We start from the raw sequence: 18,564 nt of genomic DNA, 5'->3' as shown, positions 1-18,564 counted from the left end.
ACATAGAGATGAAAATTTCACCATGAATCACAGAAGCTCATACTCTCTAAAGTACTAAAACTGACGACTATGTCAAGCCTGATGTATTTTGTGCATGTTTGCAAAGCAAGACTGTGACACTCGAAGAACTATGTCAAGCCACTGTCAATACAATCTTCTTATTTAAATCCCTGAACAGATGGACTCTTATGCGTAAATATCGCCGTTGGCCCAGCGGGCATTGACTCTATTTGATGTTCATCGCTGCGTAGCTTACTCAAGTAAGCTAAATGACCAAAGCTTTCTATATGATGGACCTCTGCCTATGTAGCTTGCCTCATAAAAGCAATGTAAATATGCTATCATGAACTGATCTCATACCTTTCCTAATATTCTTAAAATGCTTGGTTTGATCTCGCCCTTTGTGCCATTGGCGCAACGAGTCATCTAGTTCATGTAAATCGACGTGACAACGTGGAGATCGACCGAGTGGACCTTCTCGTTTGTAATAGAGTTACACGCACATCAGATATGAGCAAACGGCAGAAACTACACGTACCCACCATTGACCCGAATCACCTGGCCGTTAATCCACCCGGCGGCGTCACTACAGAGAAAGCCGACCACCGGCGCCACGTCCGCTGGCTCGCCGATGCGCTTCATGGGGCACTCGCTGGCGACGGCCCTCACGCGCTCCTCGGACTTCCCGGCGAAGAACATGGGCGTGGCCACCGGCCCCGGCGCCACGCTGTTGGCCGTGATGCCAGTTCCGGCGAGCTCCTTGGCCAGCACCTTGGTCATGGCCTCCACGGCGGCCTTCGTCGCCACGTACGCGCCATACCCTGGCCGGAGCGACCCCACGTTCGACGACGAAAAGGTGACTATCCGCCCGCCGCCGCCTCTGACGAGCCGCCGGGCCGCCAGCCGGCAGCACAGGAACGTGCCGCCCGCGTTCACTCCGAAGGCGCGGTCCCACTGCTCCGGCTCGGTGTCCGCGATGGCCGGGTACGCGGCGTCCTGGAACCCGGCGGCCGCCACCACGATGTGGAGGTCGCGCCCGAACGCCGCCTGCGCCTCGTCGAACAGACGCTCCACCTGCACGGGGTCCGACACGTCGGCGCACACCGCGACCGCGCGTGGTCCGGAGCTGCCTGCGGCCGCGTTGAGGGATGCGACCAGCTGGTCCGCGGGTGCCGAGTCGCCGATGTAGCCGACGACGACGCGAGCGCCGAGGGATGCGAGGTGCGCGGTGACAGCGGCGCCAATGCCGCCAGCGCCACCGGTCACGATGGACACGCGGTCGTTGAGCGGCGGCTGGTGGCCGCCCGCAGCTGCCAGGAGGGAGGCGACATCTGCGTGCTGCGGTGGACTGTTCATTGCACTACGGCATGCGAAGCTGCTGCTGCGCCATCTCTCCGATTATAAACTCATGTGTGGGTAAGCGTGGCAGGTGCAAGTGGAACAAATTTGAATTAATGTTTTTTTCTTGCGGAATTTTTTTAATTAATGTTGTCGAGAGAAAATACTAGGTGACTTACTGTATACGTGTTGTCGGCAGTAATTAATCCACTCGTATGGTCGCAGGTAATACACGCACAAATTACAATCCTATCAAACAACCTATTCAGCTTATTTTAACCCAATACAAATGCAGACGTTTATACATACGCGCATACACTTTTCCATATTAACACACATCATACCTCTATGAACACCATTAAAAGGCTGAGCCGGCATGTTATCTTGAGATTGACAAAGTCATCACAGACACTAACATAATTGACAGGAAGTCTCGTCCCTGAACGAACATCGCGAAAAATGGATTGTTTCACCACAATGAACCTAATTATCTGAATTAGGTTCGGTTCACAGTTCACAAATTCCACCACAAAGAACCGAACCTACCAACAGTTATATGAGCAGTTAGCTAAGCATATTTTACCCAACATCAATGACGGCATAATCTCTATCGGGGCTGTTTAAGGCACATCTAGGTGTGTCCTAATTATTGCACATCTAAATGACCAAATCAAATTAGAAAGAAAAAAAAAGACAAAAGAAAAATGTTACACGAATCTCCGTCTAAAATGAATAATATATGACTTAGATGTGTAATATTTATAGCACATCTAGATATACTTTAGCAAATCGTATCTCTATAAAGCACACGCTCCCACCTAACCTGGCATTCCTCTTTGTCTCTTTACACTTCATCTTACTTGTATACCTCGATCTTTGTGAATGTTTTTGGATGTGCGTATCATAGTTATGCAGAAACTGAATATGTAATGTTTTGCTCCCTTAAAACAACACTATAAGTCAATAAAAGCGTTTTTTTATCATGGAAAATCAAACAAGAACCTACGATTGAAAAGACAAACACAAAGGTTGTAATTCTCCAAAACTCACATGTGGTCAAGGATGCACCTAATTGGCATGTCATATTTGTATCTTTGTTTATGTTCTATCCTTTGAGACTTTTGTGTCTTCCTTCATGCAAGTGAAGTGCGCCGCTGGTTAATTCGTTGTTTGCGCCGTTTGTAAGGCCGGTTGTAATGAGGAGTATCATATACTACTATCATGTATATGATAGTAGTCTATGATACTACATCCCTAATGCATAGTATCATATGTTGGTACCATAAAGGACTATATTTATTGTCATGCATGACACAAAATAGCGCATCATTTAATATGATACAGTATCATGATATGATATTCAAGCCTCTCTTTCTTCATTTAATTTTATGCCACCTCATCAAAATTGCTTAGTTGGCATGCATAATACTACCTATTATACTCCCATTACGGGCAGCCTAATTGACCTCCCCCGGAATGGCGCGCCCTGATTATTGCTGAATATAAGGAGTCAGATGGATACAAACACAACTATACTAACAACCCATAATAACTTTGAGTAAAATATGTTTCGTGTCAGATACTTCCTCCGTCACAGTTTAGAAAGCACAGTTAAATTTGCATGCGTTTCCACAATAGACAAGGTTTAGGGTGCATTGTATTTATTTCTAGTAGCTAATTAGTACTCCGATATACTATTTCTATATGCATGCGTAGTGTGAATGCTATTTTTTAGCATATCCCACAACCAATAGATAACAACCTAGATCTCAGAGAATTTTCAAGGCGTCTTCTAAACTGTGATGGAGGGGTACAAAACAGGTGTGTTTTTTTAACCTACTACGTACGTCAGCAATGACATACACGTAGTTGTTTATCAAGCATCACTGGTCTCTAGACTGTTTTGCGTTGGCATTATCCTGTGACGCGTCTGCTGCATATGCGATAGGCTGCTCGGACGCTACACGTAGCACGTAGGAGTACGTAGTGACACCACCGCTGACGAATACGACGGAAACGAGTAAGCGGCACGCAGCACGATCCGGCTGATCACTAGCCTCTCTGTGTCTATCCATCGAATGTTGTGACGAGCGTCTAGTACTGTGTTTCTCCAAAAGTATACTAGTACTATTTTTTGAAAATACACAGGAGCTCCTTGCGCCACAACCCCCTATAAGAATATTAAACTTAGAAAATATAAATAAAAAACTAAAATTTGAGGATATCAAACCTGGGTTCTCAAATCTACTCCCGTGTGAAGTTTTGTGAAAGAAAAATACCAGAATAAGTATCCATGGCAACGAAAATATTGTCCCAACAAAAATCCATCCAAACAGTTTTTTCTTCATAGAAATTTTTTATCTTTTTTGCCACGATTACGTTTCCTAATATATTCTCACGAATTTCACATTAGAGTAGATCAAGAACCCATGTTTGATATCCCAAAAATTCATCCTAGTGCTACAAATCCACTTTCCAGTTTTTATAGGCTAAAATAAACCTTTTTTAACAAGGCTAAAATAAACTAAGTACCATTGATCACAATACGACGTGCAAACCAGTTATTATTCTTTTAGACACGAAGCACGGCAGGAAATTTGCTGTAGTGCATAGGCCCTGTTTGGTTCGGCTATGGATTTCTTAAAGCAGTCGTGAAAAATCTGCTGTGAAAAAACAGCTGTGGAAAATCTGATGTGAAAAAAATGTAAGTCATTTGGCAAAGGGCTGCCCTAGGCGTCAGCCGGCTGATTTCCCGCATGGATCAGCCGGTTCGACTGCCGTTGATTAGCCGCATCGCACGTCTAAAATTGATGGGCAGTTCCTTTCACTACGTGGGTGGAGCCAACAACTATTTGCCCTTTCTAATCACTGGTGCCTTGCGAGCCGTAGGATCCGTCATCCTCTATTATTGCAACACAGGTTATGTTGTAGAAAATTTCTACAACACGGGTCATATTACGGAAATTTTTGCAACATAGGTCAGGTTGCATATTTTTTTTTGCAACAGAGACAGTTGCAAAATATATATTTTTTGCAATATAAGCTTTGTTACAGTTGTTCCGGTAACAGAGGCCTTGTTTCAAAAAAGAAATTGCAATGGATCCGATGAATTGAGCGACTGAGCGTCACCCTTTTATCATTGTAACATAGGTCATGTTGCGGAAATTTCTGCAACACGATTCATGTTGCAAATTTTTTTGCAAGATTTCTTTTTTGCAACAGAAGTCTTGTTGCAATTTAGTTTTTGCGCAACAGAGGTCTTGTTTCATTATTTTTACAACAAAGGTCTTGTTGCAATTTAATTTTTTTGCAATTAAAGTCTCGCTTTAAATTTATTTTTTCTGAAACAGAAGCCTTGTTGCAGTGCAGTTTTTACCGCAACAGAGACCTTGTTGCGGAAACTCATCGTAGTGGACATTGAGCAGCGAGCAGCCAGCAGTGGCCACGTTGACCGAAAGAAAGAAAAAAGACCGCTCCCTTGGGACATGTGTTGTACGGATGAGTTGGCGAATGCTCGCGTGCGATCCCCCGGTAGAAGCCAAGCGTTTTCCTAAAAAAAAGCTGAACTATAGAAGCACGTTGCAACACTAACCTATCGATTTTGCTGAAGCCACATCTGTAAAGACACACAAGATACGCCGTTGAAAAAAGCAGCTATTCTGTGTCGTACATGGCAGCAGTGCATGAAGTAATGTGTGCGGCAGTAAAAATCAAACACACATGGATAAACATCAGCTAATATCCCACGAGGACCACGCACGTGCAAGGGATGGACGTGGAGACTAGGACCACGCACGTGCAAGGGATGGACGTGGAGACTATGTATCGCGGGAGAAAACGGATCAGGAATCCAACGGCACAACGGACGGCGGACGCGCGCTAAAAATCAGCCGGGTGAAACTAATCGTTTCCCTTTGGTAAACCAGCTGATACAATTTTTTTAGATTTTGGCCCACGGTGAAATCAGATTTTGAAAAGCACGTCCTGAGCTGCTTCTGCTTTTGTTTCAAATTTTAACAGTAGATTTGTAAAATTGAATTCTACTGGATTCGCCCTTTAATTCAGACATCGGAATCCATCGAGAAAAGTTGAACCAAACAGGGCCATAAGCTCGTGATGCACGTACGTGTAGTGACACAACTTCTCATGAACACCATGCATGCAAGCCACAAGTAGCACACCGAGACTTGTAGCCTATCTATCAATCCCACCTAAAATGACGACGCCATACAGATACATCTAGCTAGCTGACCTGCAGATCGACGGTCCGTTCTGGCACGACGTGAAACAGTGAGAGAACGGGTTTTTAGTTTTTACGTGCGAAAAATCTGCAGGAGAACGGACGGACTAGTAGTGCATGAGCTCCTCGTAGAACACCTCCCTGAACCTGGCCAGGCTCTCGGGCTCCATGGCCACCACGACGTCGAGCCGGCCGTCGTCGTCGGGGCCAGGCACGAGGTACACGAGGCCGCCGAACTGGAGGCAGGCCCTGCCCATGAACGCCGGCCGCCCCCAGCCGAAGTCCGCGCCGTAGATCGGCAGCCCCTGCCAGCTTATCACCCACAGGTCGCTCTCCGGCATGACCCACTCCCCCTTGCGCAGCCCCGACGCGTCCGCCGCCTGCAGCTCCAGGTGGTCCAGCAGCGACCGCACGTACTCGTCGTCCAGCCGGGCGGTCGCGCCGGTGACCTTCTCCGCGACGGCGTCCAGCGGCCCGGAGGCGACGTCGCCGACCTTGGTCGCCGCCGACGCGCGGAAGATGGCGTTGCCGAAGTAGCCACATGGGAGCGGCGGGTGGACGCGGGTGCGCGCGTCCGCCGTCATGTACAGCTGGGTGTCCTCCGTCGCCGCGAGCCCGCGCGCCTTGCACGCGCACCGCCACACGTGGGCCACCACGACCTTGAACGTGGAGAGCCTCTTTCCCTGACCGGCGCCGTCCTTGAGCGCGTCGATCTGGTTCTTGGACATGGGGAGGATGGCGGAGCCGAACGGGGCTCGGGGCTTCGACTCGCCGCCGCCGCGCCGGGAGTACTCGGCGTGGTCGAAGAGCACGGAGGGAGGGGAGCGCGCGCGGAGGAGCGTGCGGTCGAGGCAGGGGCTCGCGCCGGGCACGCCAACGTCGCCCCTCGTGATGGCAGCCCACGCGTTCACGAAATCGAGCGCCGCGAGGCCGTCCGCCGCCGTGTGGTGGATGGCCACGCCCAGGCACACCCCGCCGCACTTGAAGAATGTCACCTGAAACATAGCCAAGATGCCGGCGAGGCCGCTGGCATCGGCCGAGGGGACAAGCGTCCGCCGCAGCTCCTCGGACGGGGCGAAGTCGCCGAGGACGTCGAGCGTGGAGTCCACCCGCGCAGTGACGAAGAGGACCCCTTCACCGCTGCAGCTGATCTCCGGGCGGCCGGCGTCATCCTGCGCGAGCCGGCCGGCAAGTGGATAGAATGGGACGAGCGCCCTGGACAGCGTGGCTTTGAGGACGTCCGGCGAGAAAGAGGCATGGCCGGAGCTTGGCCGGTAGATGTAGACGGTGGGCGTGTGGCCCCTGGCCACCAGCAGGTCGAGGTTGGAAAGCCACACCGCTTGTTTCGGCGTCGCCTCGCTGGGCGTCACCATGCAAGACTCGAGGATCTCCACTGCCATTTTCTCTCTGAGTGAGGACTGAGGACTCAGCTGCTAGAGCCGGAGATGTCGCTAAATGTTAGGGTGTGTTTGGTTTCAGTAATGTACTCGAATGTCATAGGTTGGACCCGTTCCTGGGCCTGGTTCTTGTGTTTGGTACATACACAGAACGGTGACCAACTTGTTCCCACAGACCGAATATTCGGCCCAGATGCGGAACAAGGTGAGACCTCGAAATCGAGCGGACCGCGCGGAACCGTCTCCCTCCTCGTCTCACTCTCGCCCGGCAAACCTTCTCCCTCACGGCCGTCTCTCCTCTCTCATCTCTCCCTCAGGTCGGCGACTCTCCTATCTCGTCTCTCCCTCAGGCCGGCGACTCTCCTCTCTCGTCTCTCCCTCACGCCGGCGACTTTGGGCCGTCAACCCCCTCGTCCCTGCTGGCGGCGGCGGCGCCACACCACAGATCTGGCCGAGGGTTGGTGCGTCGAAGCGGCGGTCGCGTCGGAGCAGCAGGCAAGCAGAGGATTGGCGCCGTATTCATCTCTGCATGCCTCGTCGTCGTTTCCTACAGCAGGCACATCCTTCCTTGCTGGAGGGTTGCCACGGGCAAGTGCAGCGACGATGCGGTCTCCCTGTTGGAATTGGCAGGAGCCACTCCCAATTCTTCCTCTAATCTGATGCGGTCTTCCTCTAAAATTCTGAATTTAGTGATTAGAGTTAACTAGTTATTCTTTTGACTGTAGGTATGCTCACATGCAAAAGAGATAATTGTATATTTACCAGACTAAGCAGTGTATGTTTCATCTGCAAATCATTGTAAATGCTCAAGAAAATTTGGATTGCAATGAACTTTTGAGATATGGGCTACTCTATTATATCTGTGAGTGAATGTATAAATTATTTGTCCTACAAATACAATTGAAATGCCATATAATTTGTTATTGCAAATATAAAACTATAATGTCACCGCTTCGTTCCATCTCGCCAACCAAACACAGAACTGTCACCGTTCCATTCCACCTATCTTCCTCAACTAAACACAAGAACGGAACCGACCCATTCCAATGAAATGGAACCATTCCATTCCATTCCACTTCGTTCCTCAACCAAACACACCCTTAGTGCTTGATTCTCTGCTGAGCTGCGAGTTCATTTCAAGCATGGGAAGATACCAAATTCATGTTTAAAAGTTAGGTGTGGAATATGCGCTGAATTCTTTTCCCATTGATCACCTTTTTTCTACCAAATAGCAACATTTTTTATAAGGGAATCTCCAACACCGACTCTCGAACTGTCCATCCGGACCACGCGGTCCAAACGTGTTTTGTCATCCAACACGGGCCTGCATCGGTCCGTCGATTGATCCAGACGCATGTTTCCTACAAACCGGAGACAAACTGGGGGCTTTTTGCGGGCATCTGGACCGCTGTCACGCCCGCGTTTGACTAACTTGGGCGACTCAGAAACCCTCTTCCTTGCGCATATTCCTGCCCAAACACAACTGCCCGCATTCATGCTGCTCTAGAGCGGCCCGTCCGCATTGACGCCCGCCTAGAACGGACGTGACCTCTCGCTGGCACTGGCATTGAAGCGCTCGCCGGCCGAGGGCGCCACCCGCGCCACGTCTCCGGTGTCCGTGCCTGTTCAATGCGGGAGAGACGTTTACTGGACAGGATGAGATGGATATTTACCACGCCCGTTCAATGCCCATCCATTCGTCTGCCGCCATTAAACAGGCTCGTGGCCGAGGAACCAACTCTGGCGCCCGCGCATTGACACACCCAGACGATTGGCCTGAACGGAATCCGCTATTTAAAGGCAGACACACCAAGCTCACAATGCACCACAACACATCCACTACACATCTTTCTCCCATGCACCACATCCGCCATGACCGCGAGCGGAACGCTTTGTGGGAGAGCCTCTCGACCCAGCAGAAGCACGAGGTGGCCGCCCTTGCTGCCGGCTGGTAGATTTGTCGTACCAGGCGGATCCGGCCTACTCACCCGAGGTCTTCAACAATGACCCCATGATGGAGGCTGGCTCCAACCATGACTCCACATTAGAGCCCACGCCGGTGCATGCAGGCTTGACAATGAAGCAGGCGCATGCGCACTTCAACTACGCCATGCCCGAGGAGCAGCCGGCGCGCGCCGGTACATGCCGGCTTGATGATGGAACAGGCACATGCACACTTCAACTACTCCATGCCCGAGGAGCAATTGGCGCTCGCGCCTATGTCGGATTTTCGGTAGACGCAGGAGGAACAACGCTACAACATGTTCCTCCTCGAGTAGCACCAAGTTGGTGGAGGGGCAGATCAACAGCGAGCATGCGAGCAAGAAGGCCGTGGCGGCCATGGTCGCTATGAACCCCAACTTTGTAGCGAAGCAGCAGGCTCTCTACGAGGCCACCCACGTTCACTAGTGCAGAACCGGGCAATAGCACCGGTTCATAAGGCCCTTTAGTGCCGGTTCGGTAACCGGCACTAAAGTGTGGGCACTAAAGCCCCCCTTCCCCCTTTAGTACCGGTTCAGCACGAACCGGTGCTAAAGGGCAACCACGTGGCACGAGCCAGCTCCGGGGGCAGGGAGCCCTTTAGTACCGGTTGGTGACACCAACCGGTATTAAAAGGTTGGGGGTTTTTGGGTTTATGATTTCTTTTTCATTTAATTTTGTGTTTTCCATTTAATTCTTTTTCGTTTGCTGGTATTTTACGATACTACATATTGTACACATTATGCATATATATAAATAGAATTTCTAGTAAAACCGATCATATATATATATATACAATTAGCTAGCTATATACAATTCCTCCTAATTGGTGCCTTCGGAGCCAGTGGCATTAGCCTAATTGGTGCCTTCGAAGCACGATAACAATTGGAAGTGGTTCATGGGGGCGGTAGCGGGTAAAAGTATTCTCTTTTGGGATCTATGACCTGGTCGAGCAAAAATCCCGCTATTTCCTCTTAAATTGCTTCTATGCGGTCCTCTGGTAGGAGCTTCCCGCACCTCTTTGAACTGTTAAGAAGGAGATCAATATGCATGTGTATTAGTTGTGTGACCAGATATCGATAATGGTGTAAAAATTGTGAATAGTGTTCTGACAAACGTACCCACTCCTGTCTTTGAGATCTGCTCCTTTCGGACGCCATCATGCGAATGTTCTCGCTGCACACAAATTATTCCTCGGCGCCTGCTTCATGGCCTTTATGAGAATGGAATTTGATCAGATAATAATTAATCAAGCATGATAATTAAAGAGATGGCAGCTAGCTAGTACTACTTAATTACTTACCATGGGTCGATACCATTTCAGATTTTGTTTCCATGGGCCTAGAGTGGCCCTGATGAACTTTGCCCAAGCCCTGCCCGCCGATAAAAAAATGAATAAATGGGTTATTAAATAGTTGTTATCAGGAAATGACGAACTAATTAAATAGGCCGAGATATAGTTAATAATGATTGAAATTACCTGTTGACTATCCCCTTCACGATGGTGTAGTCAGTTGGTTTCTTAAGTAGTGAGTCTAGTACTTCAACTGTTCCTTCATCAACTTTAATGATTAACAAGATCCATTGAAATCTGCATGCACACACGTTTGCATGTCTTAATTAAGCGGGCATATGTAAGCAAAAACATGTAGCTAGCTAGTAGGCAAAAACAGAATTTGTAGTACAAGACAGTGTGACTCACTCGAAGTTGTAAGGAAGTAGTATATCTTCATTGTATTTGAGGCGCTTGAAGAACTCCAGCATGCTTTCCTCTACACTTTTTTCGTAATATGGATCTAATTTCCATGTGTATTCATTAATGGTATTTGGGTCAACGAACCCAATGCCATAGCGTCCACCTTTTTTCATTTCATAAATCTTCATCCTGCATAATACCACAGAAAAGAATATAGTGGGGATAATTACAGGTAATGATTGATCAAAATGATCACTACAGCTAGTTTGAGACTTAAATTACAGAAAGAAATCACTTACAGACAATAGCAACTGACGATAGATTTGTCGAGTGCGTCTTGATTGTATAACTGAAATAGTTCTGAATTCTCAACGGACACAACTTTCTCATGGTAGTAATGATCCTTCTTGACATTCACCATGAGGGACTCTCGATTGAAAAACTTGGTAATGTCCATGTACCATTGATGCAATTCATACATTCTCGTTGGGAGCTTATTGACCTCGTCTGGCTCGACCAAAGGTTGGCCCCGGAGATATTTCTGTTTTATTTCCTCCTCTCTAGTCGGAGACATGGGCTCGATATCCAGGAGTTGTCCAACAGTGATCATGAGGCTTTTAGCCTGCTCAATATGCTCCTCGGTTATTACCACATCGTCCAGCCCGAGAACATTAATGGTTTGCCCACAATAATATTAGGCGCGCGTACTCTCATGTGTTGTTGGCACAACAAGCGGGGCGACTGATTGCGCCGCCTGTTCTCCCAGCTGGGGAACGGTTTTACCGCATGTTTTGCCAGCTGATTTGCTCGAGCTCGAGCTCGCCTCTTTCTGTAGACATGCTCGATTTAACTTCCTGAGGTGGCGCTCATAGTCTGTGTCAACAGGCTTGGGAGCTGGTGCTCTAGCCATACGAATGAAGTGGTCAATCTTTTCCTCAGGCACTTTCTCCCTTGGCGGCAGTGGCGGTTTTGGTGCAAAATGGGCTTCCACCTCGGCCTTCGATATGGCTGCGTTTTCCTCCTCGGACTTGTCGTAAGGCCTCTGCGGAAGAGGCGCGAGGCTGCTTGGACCATATTGAAATCGCTTGCCTCCGCCTGTACCTCCAGTACTACCTCGACTTGTACCGCTACGCACCATAGCTGAGGCGTCTCTCTTCCATGATTGCTGAGGCGGCGAAGACGGCTGACGTGGCTGAGTTGGAGGAGGAGGAGTGGCCTGAAGCTGTGCCGGACTTGGAGGAGGAGTGGCATGATGCTTTGCCGGACTTGGAGGAGGAGGAGTGGCCTAAAGCTGTGCCGGACTTGAAGGAGGAGTGCACTGACGCGTTGGTGGACTTGGAGGAGCGGGAGTCTGCTGACTCGGTGGCGGACTTCGACGAGGAGTCGGATGACGCGGTGTCGGTGGCCTTCGAAAGATGATGCAATCCTTTCTCCATAGGATGATACGATGGTTGGCCTCTCCCAGTGTGTGCTCCTCGTCACCTCCAGGAATGTCAAGCTCTAGCCCCAAATATTGGTCCACCACCTCATCAACCAAGACACGAGCATAGCCCGCTGGAATCGGGTTGCAATGGAAGGTTGCCTCGGGGGGATTTGTAAAAGCAAGGCCGTCCGCCACCTTCATGGATATGTTCTTCATTTTGAAGTGTAGCTCGCAGTTAGTGTTCTCCATGATGTCATCCACTGGGTAGCTATCCAGCAATGCGTCGCCCAGGGCAGAACCCACGCTGCTTCTCAGCATGGATGGGACGGTGCTATCCAATGCTGGATCATCCGCTAGCAGCTGCAGCTGCTGAGACCCCCTTTGCTGGCTAAGTGAGTTGATCTGCTCCTGCTGCCGCTGGAATTTGACTGACAAGTCCGCGTGCACTGGTTCTAGGCCTTGAAGGCATTCATAGTCCAGCTTCCTCTGCTCCTCCTCCATCTTCCTCTTCTTCTCCTCCGCAAGCTTCTTTCTCGCACGGGTTCTGTAGTCGGCGTTCCAGTCCGAAAACCCCTCATACCACGGAATAGCGCCCATGCCTCGTGTTCTTCCCGGGTGTTCAGGATTTCCCAGGGCACGTGTAAGCTCGTCGTTCTCTTTGTTGGGCTGGAACACCCCCGATCGAGCCTCTTCTATTGCAACAAGTAGCTTATCTTCGGCTCCGTCCAGACATGCCTTCTTCGAAACTTTGCCTGTCTTCGGGTCCAACTGCCCCCATGCGCATAGAACCAAGTCCTGCACCTGGGGGGCCAGCTCAATGTTTCTGGAGTGACACCTGCATCATCCATCTCTTTCTTAGACGTATCCCACTTAGGCATTCCCACCGCATAGCCACCTGGCCCCAGCTTATGGAACTTATCCTTTTTTGCGGCATTGGCCTTGTTTATTCTCGACGGTTTCTTAGATAATTCTGAATCCTTGAATTTCATGAAATCGTCCCAATGAGCACTTTGCTTCTCTAGTGTTACCTCGAATACTAGAGCCTTCCTTCCTCCCTTGACGTACTTGGCCCATTCACGATTCTTGTGGTTGTTGAATGTAACCGCCATCTTCCTGAGAGCATCGTCCTTGACTTTCTCCACATCTGCATCTGTGAAATGATCTGGTAGGGTGAAATGTTCCATGAGCGTTTCCCAAAGCAGAAGTTTTTGTCTGTCGTCGACAAAAGTAACTCCTGGATGTGGCTTTGCTGGCTCTCTCCATTCTTGAAGGGAGATCGGGAGTTGGTCCTTCACAAGAACTCTGCACTGACGAATGAACTTGTCCGCAATCTTCTTAGGCGCTAATGGTTCGCCATTAGGTTTGATGGCCTCGATATTGTACTTTACGCCCTCCTTCAACTTTTTGTTCGGGCCTCGTTTCCTGTTGCTTGATGATTTTCTCGATCCGGATGGCTGAAAGAAGAAAGATCGATTCATTAATATATCTTCAAGTCATTTAAAACATGTGATGATCACCAGATGCATGCTTATATAAATATATATACCTCACCGGTCTTTGTTGTTTCAAGATCAACATTTTCTTCGTCATGTTCATAGTTCATGACTTCATCAATTCGGTCGTCGCAATCGAATATCATATCACCCTCCCCGGTGTTGTTTAGATATTCGGAGCCGTCATAATCTTCTTCATTCTGATCATCATCTGGCCCGCAAGGATTGCGTATGATATTGAACAGGGCCTCTTCTCCCTCTCTGCCGGTATTGTCCGCCATAGGTTTTATTTAACTAATCCAAAATAAATATATTCAAATTACAATGCATGGATGCAATCAATTAATAAGGAAAAACTGAATCAATCATAGTACATAATAAGCATCATCGAATATAATCTCAAATACATCGTCTCGAATAATAGATATAATCTCAAATACATTGTCTCGAATAATATATATAATCTCGAATAAATCATCTCGAATATTATATATCGAATACATCACTAGCTAGCTAGCTAATAAAGATCGAATACTAGAGAGTAATCTAGGCGGTGGACAACCAAAGTGAAGGAACCATTACTGGATCATAGCTCGGGTGATCTCCCCAAAAAACCTGCCAGGTATTGGAGAACCTGACGTCCATAGCAGCCATGTAGCGATGGACGTGCTCGTCCTCCTCCCTGACACGACGACGTACCACCTCCGGCGGGGCCGGCTCCCTCCGCACCAAAAGTGTCCCACGCGAACGCCATCAAAGGAGATGAGGGTTGACGACGGGACCCGGGGCCGGGTTCCTCAGCAAGCGCCGTGCCCCTGAAGGTAGCACCTCCCAGTGCCAGCCGGCAGAGCCCAGTCCCGGACATGGGTCCTCTGAAGCAGGACGTCGTCGCGAACGGGTCGACGGCGAGGATGCGGGCCGGGCATCGTCGACAACAAATACTATATGCCGCAAAAGTAAAGTAACATTTTTTAAATGATGGATTGTGATTTCATATATGCAAATTCTAAATTTTATAACTAAAACTAACATTTCTAATATTTCTATAACTAAAACTAACATTTCTAATATCTCTATAACTAAAAAACATTTCTATATAACTAACATTTTTATATAACTAACATTTCTAGTATAACTAACATTTCTATATAACTAACATTTCTATATAACTAACATTTCTAATATTTCTATATAATTAACATTTCTATATAACTAACATTTCTAATATTTCTATAACTAAAAAACATTTCTATATAACTAACATTTCTAATAATTCTATAACTAAAAAAATAGAAAGATTGCTAACATTTCTATAACAATGTGTGTGTGTGTGTGTGGTACATGGCGGCCGGGGCAGGAGCTCACCGGCGAGGCGCGACGACGGGGGGCGGCGACAGGGACGGAGATGGAGACGGCGACGGGGCGGCGACAACGGGGACGGGGACGGGCCGGGCGGGGACGACGGGAGGACGGGGCGGGGCGCGGAGCGGCGACGGGGACGGGGACGGCGACGGCGACGGACGGCGACGGGGGTGGCGACGAGGGGCGGCGGCGAGGGGCAGAGGAGAAAGAAGCAGAGGGAGAGATGAGAAACTGATAATTTTTTGAAGTATTTTCTTATATAGAACAACCTTTAGTACCGGTTGGAGCCACCAACCGGTACTAAAGGTCTGTTTTGGCCAGGCCAAGCGGCGGGAACGGCACCCCTTTAGTACCGGGTGGTGGCTCCAACCGGTACTAAAGACCCCCCTTTAGTACCGGTTTGAGCCACCACCCGGTACTAAAGGGGGTGCGCTAGCGCAGGTGCGGTGCGAAATGTTTAGTCCCACCTCGCTAGCCGAGGGGCGTCCGCACTGGTTTATAAGCCCCAGTGCGGTAGCTCCTCTCCAAAGTAGGCCTACTGGGCCTAAATGTTCTATGCTGCCCTGTGGGCCTACTGGGCCTTTGCGGGCCTGCATCCTGGCCCAACAACAGGTTGGTTTTCTAGTCGTATGCACGCCGCTGTGGCGCAGTGGGTCGGCTTATTTTTTTGCTTTATTTATTTTTGTTTTATTTATTTTTGAGTTGTTTTTTTGCTGTATTTAGAGTTTCTTTGTGAATATTTTTGCTTTAGGTACAAAAAATTACAAACTTTCTGTTAGTACCGATAGTTTACAAATTTGAATAGTTTAAATTTTGAATTATTTGAAATTTGTGTGAATCACTAGTTTGTGAATAACTTAACTTTGAAAATAGATTTTTCAGTGATTCTTTTTTCTTATGTTTAATATTAGTGTGTTTTATCATTATATTCGATTTGGTAATGCTTAGGTTATTTAAAAAATGAAATGCCTTTGTAACGGATGAGTTTTCGTCCGAAACCCTGATACTTTGAAAGAGATTATCCATTTTGTACACAAAGTGCATCCAGTTTTTGCGGTAACCCTCTCTACTTTTTTGCACATGCTATGTGGGTGAAATTACGATACCATGCCAACTTTCAACCTTTTCTGAGTTCATTTGAAATGCTTTTCAATTTCAGGGTCATTTAGGTGAAAAAATCAGTAAATGCATGAAAGAATTTGCTTGCACATAAAATTTCTTCGCGTTTCAAATGCCAAAACACATAACTAGCTACCCTAACTATTACAGAGATTCCCTCCTGGGTGTGAAACACAGAAGAAAGTGATGATAGTGAAGCCGATCACATCCTAGATCTTTGGGTGTGAAACTTTTTCTTCGCGTGTGTCCCTTTGCGCCGTAACCATGGAAAATCTTCACCATTTAACTGGATGCTCGGGTCAATATTCACTGTGAATGGAGCAATTTCATCAAACTTTTCATAAATATCCTGACATGTCTGTCTTGTCATCCACTCCCACGATGTTTCTCTTCCTAGAAAGAACTATGTGCCGCTTTGGCTCATCGTACGATGCATTCGCTTCCTTATCTTTTCTTTTTCTCAGCTTGGTAGACATGTCCTTCACATAGAAAACATGTGCCACATCATTGGCTAGGACGAATGGTTCGTCTACATACGCAAGATTGTTGAGATCCACTGTTGTCATTCCGTACTGCGGGTCTTCCGTTACCCCGCCTCGTGTCATATTGACCCATTTGCACCAAAACAAAGGGACCTTCAAACCATGTCTATAGTCAAGTTCCCATATGTCCTGTATATAACCATAATATGTTTCCTTTCCCGTCTTGGTTTCTGCATCAAAGCGGACACCACTGTTTTGGTTGGTGCTCTTCTTATCTTGGGTGATCGTGTAAAATGTATTACCATTTATCTCGTACCCTTTGAAAGTCATTATATTCGAAGATGGTAACTGGGACAGCAAGTACAGGTCATCTTCAATAGAGGCGTCATGCATGGTACGTCTCTGCAACCAGCTGGCGAAACTCCTGGTTTGTTCACGTGTAATCCAGTCATCAGACCGCTCCGGGTGTTTGGAGCGTAGCAAATTCTTGTGTTCATCCATATACGGAGCCACCAAGGCGGAATTCTGTAGAACTGTGTAGTGTGCTTCAGTGAGAGAATGTCCGTCCATACATATTATTTGTTCCCCTCCTAGCATGCCTTTTCCATCCAGTCTACCCTTATGCCGCGACCCAGGAACACCAATCGGCTTAACGTCAGGAATAAAGTCAATATAAAACTCAATTACCTCCTCATTTTCATGGCCCTTGGAGATGCTTCCTTCTGGCCTAGCACGGTTATGAACATATTTCTTTAAGACTCCCATGAACCTCTCAAAGGGGAACATATTGTGTAGAAATACAGGACCCAAAACGTTAATCTCTTCGCATAGGTGAACTAGGACGTACGTCATGATGTTGAAGAAGGATGGTGGGAACACCAACTCGAAACTGACAAGACATTGCACCAAATCATTCTCTAACCTTGGTATGATTTCTGGATCGATTACCTTCTGAGAGATTGCATTGAGGAATGCACATAGCTTCAGAATGGCTAATCAAACGTTTTCCGATAGAAGCCCCCTCAATGCAACCGGAAGCAGTTGCGTCATAATCACGTGGCAGTCATGAGACTTTAGGTTCTGGAACTTTTTCTCTGCCATGTTTATTATTCCCTTAATATTCGACGAGAAGCCAGATGGTACCTTAATACTGAGCAGGCATTCAAAGAAGATTTCCTTCTCTTCTTTGGTAAGAGCGTAGCTTGCATGACCCTGATGTATGCCGTCTTTTCCGTGCATACGTTGCTGGTCCTCCCGTGCCTCAGGTGTATCTTTTGTCTTCCCATACATGCCCAAGAAGCCAAGCAGGGTCACACAAAGATTCTTCGTCACGTGCATCACGTCGATTGCGGAGCGGACCTCTAGGTCTTTCCAATAGGGCAGGTCCCAAAATATAGATTTCTTCTTCCACATGGGTGCGCATCCGTCAGCGTCATTCGGAACAGGTTGTCCACCAGGACCCTTTCCAAAGACCACATTCAAATCCTTGACCATATCATGTACATCAGCACCAGTACGGTGGCGAGGCTTCGTCCGGTGATCCGCCTCACCTTTGAAATGCTTGCCTTTCTTACGAGATGCCTGCTCGGAAGAAATCGACGATGTCCCAGGTACACATTCTTCTTACAATTAGCCAAATATATACTGTCGGTATCGTCCAAACAGTGCGTGCATGCGCGGTATCCCTTGTTTGTCTGTCCTGAAAGGTTACTGAGAGCAGGCCAATCATTGATGGTCACGAACAACAACGCCTTTAGGTCAAATTCTTCCCCCATGTGCTCATCCCACACACATACACATGTTCCATTCCACAATTGTAAGAGTTCTTCAACTAATGGCCTTAGGTACACATCAATGTCATTGCCGGGTTGCTTAGGGCCTTGGATGAGCACTGGCATCATAATGAACTTCCGCTTCATGCACAACCAAGGAGGAGGGTTATACAAACATAGTCATAGGCCAGGTGCTATGGTTGCTGCTCTGCTCCCCAAAAGGATTAATGCCATCTGTGCTTGGACCAAACCATACGTTCCT

The 18,564-nt window shown here is 47.9% G+C and overlaps 2 protein-coding genes across 2 annotated transcripts; both read right to left on the bottom strand.

The window, feature by feature from the left end:
* Window positions 1-334: 334 nt before the first annotated feature.
* Window positions 335-4,270, bottom strand: LOC125522248 (NADPH-dependent aldehyde reductase-like protein, chloroplastic). The gene has a single exon (XM_087536140.1). It carries the CDS (start codon window positions 1,354-1,356, stop codon window positions 529-531), a length of 828 nt encoding a protein of 275 aa, XP_087392266.1. The 5' UTR covers window positions 1,357-4,270; the 3' UTR covers window positions 335-528.
* Window positions 4,271-5,397: 1,127 nt separating this feature from the next.
* On the bottom strand, window positions 5,398-7,132 carry LOC125521897 (putrescine hydroxycinnamoyltransferase 1-like). Its single transcript, XM_048686958.2, has one exon. It carries the CDS (start codon window positions 6,976-6,978, stop codon window positions 5,686-5,688), a length of 1,293 nt encoding a protein of 430 aa, XP_048542915.1. The 5' UTR covers window positions 6,979-7,132; the 3' UTR covers window positions 5,398-5,685.
* Between the last annotated feature and the right edge of the window lie 11,432 nt (window positions 7,133-18,564).

This window comes from Triticum urartu, chromosome 7A (assembly GCF_056163025.1).
Source record: "Triticum urartu cultivar PI428250 chromosome 7A, HENAU_Tu73, whole genome shotgun sequence".
In the NCBI taxonomy this organism is placed as follows: domain Eukaryota; kingdom Viridiplantae; phylum Streptophyta; class Magnoliopsida; order Poales; family Poaceae; genus Triticum; species Triticum urartu.
The sequence above is the reverse complement of the archived record's forward strand: the minus strand, read 5'-3'. Positions and strand labels throughout refer to the sequence as shown.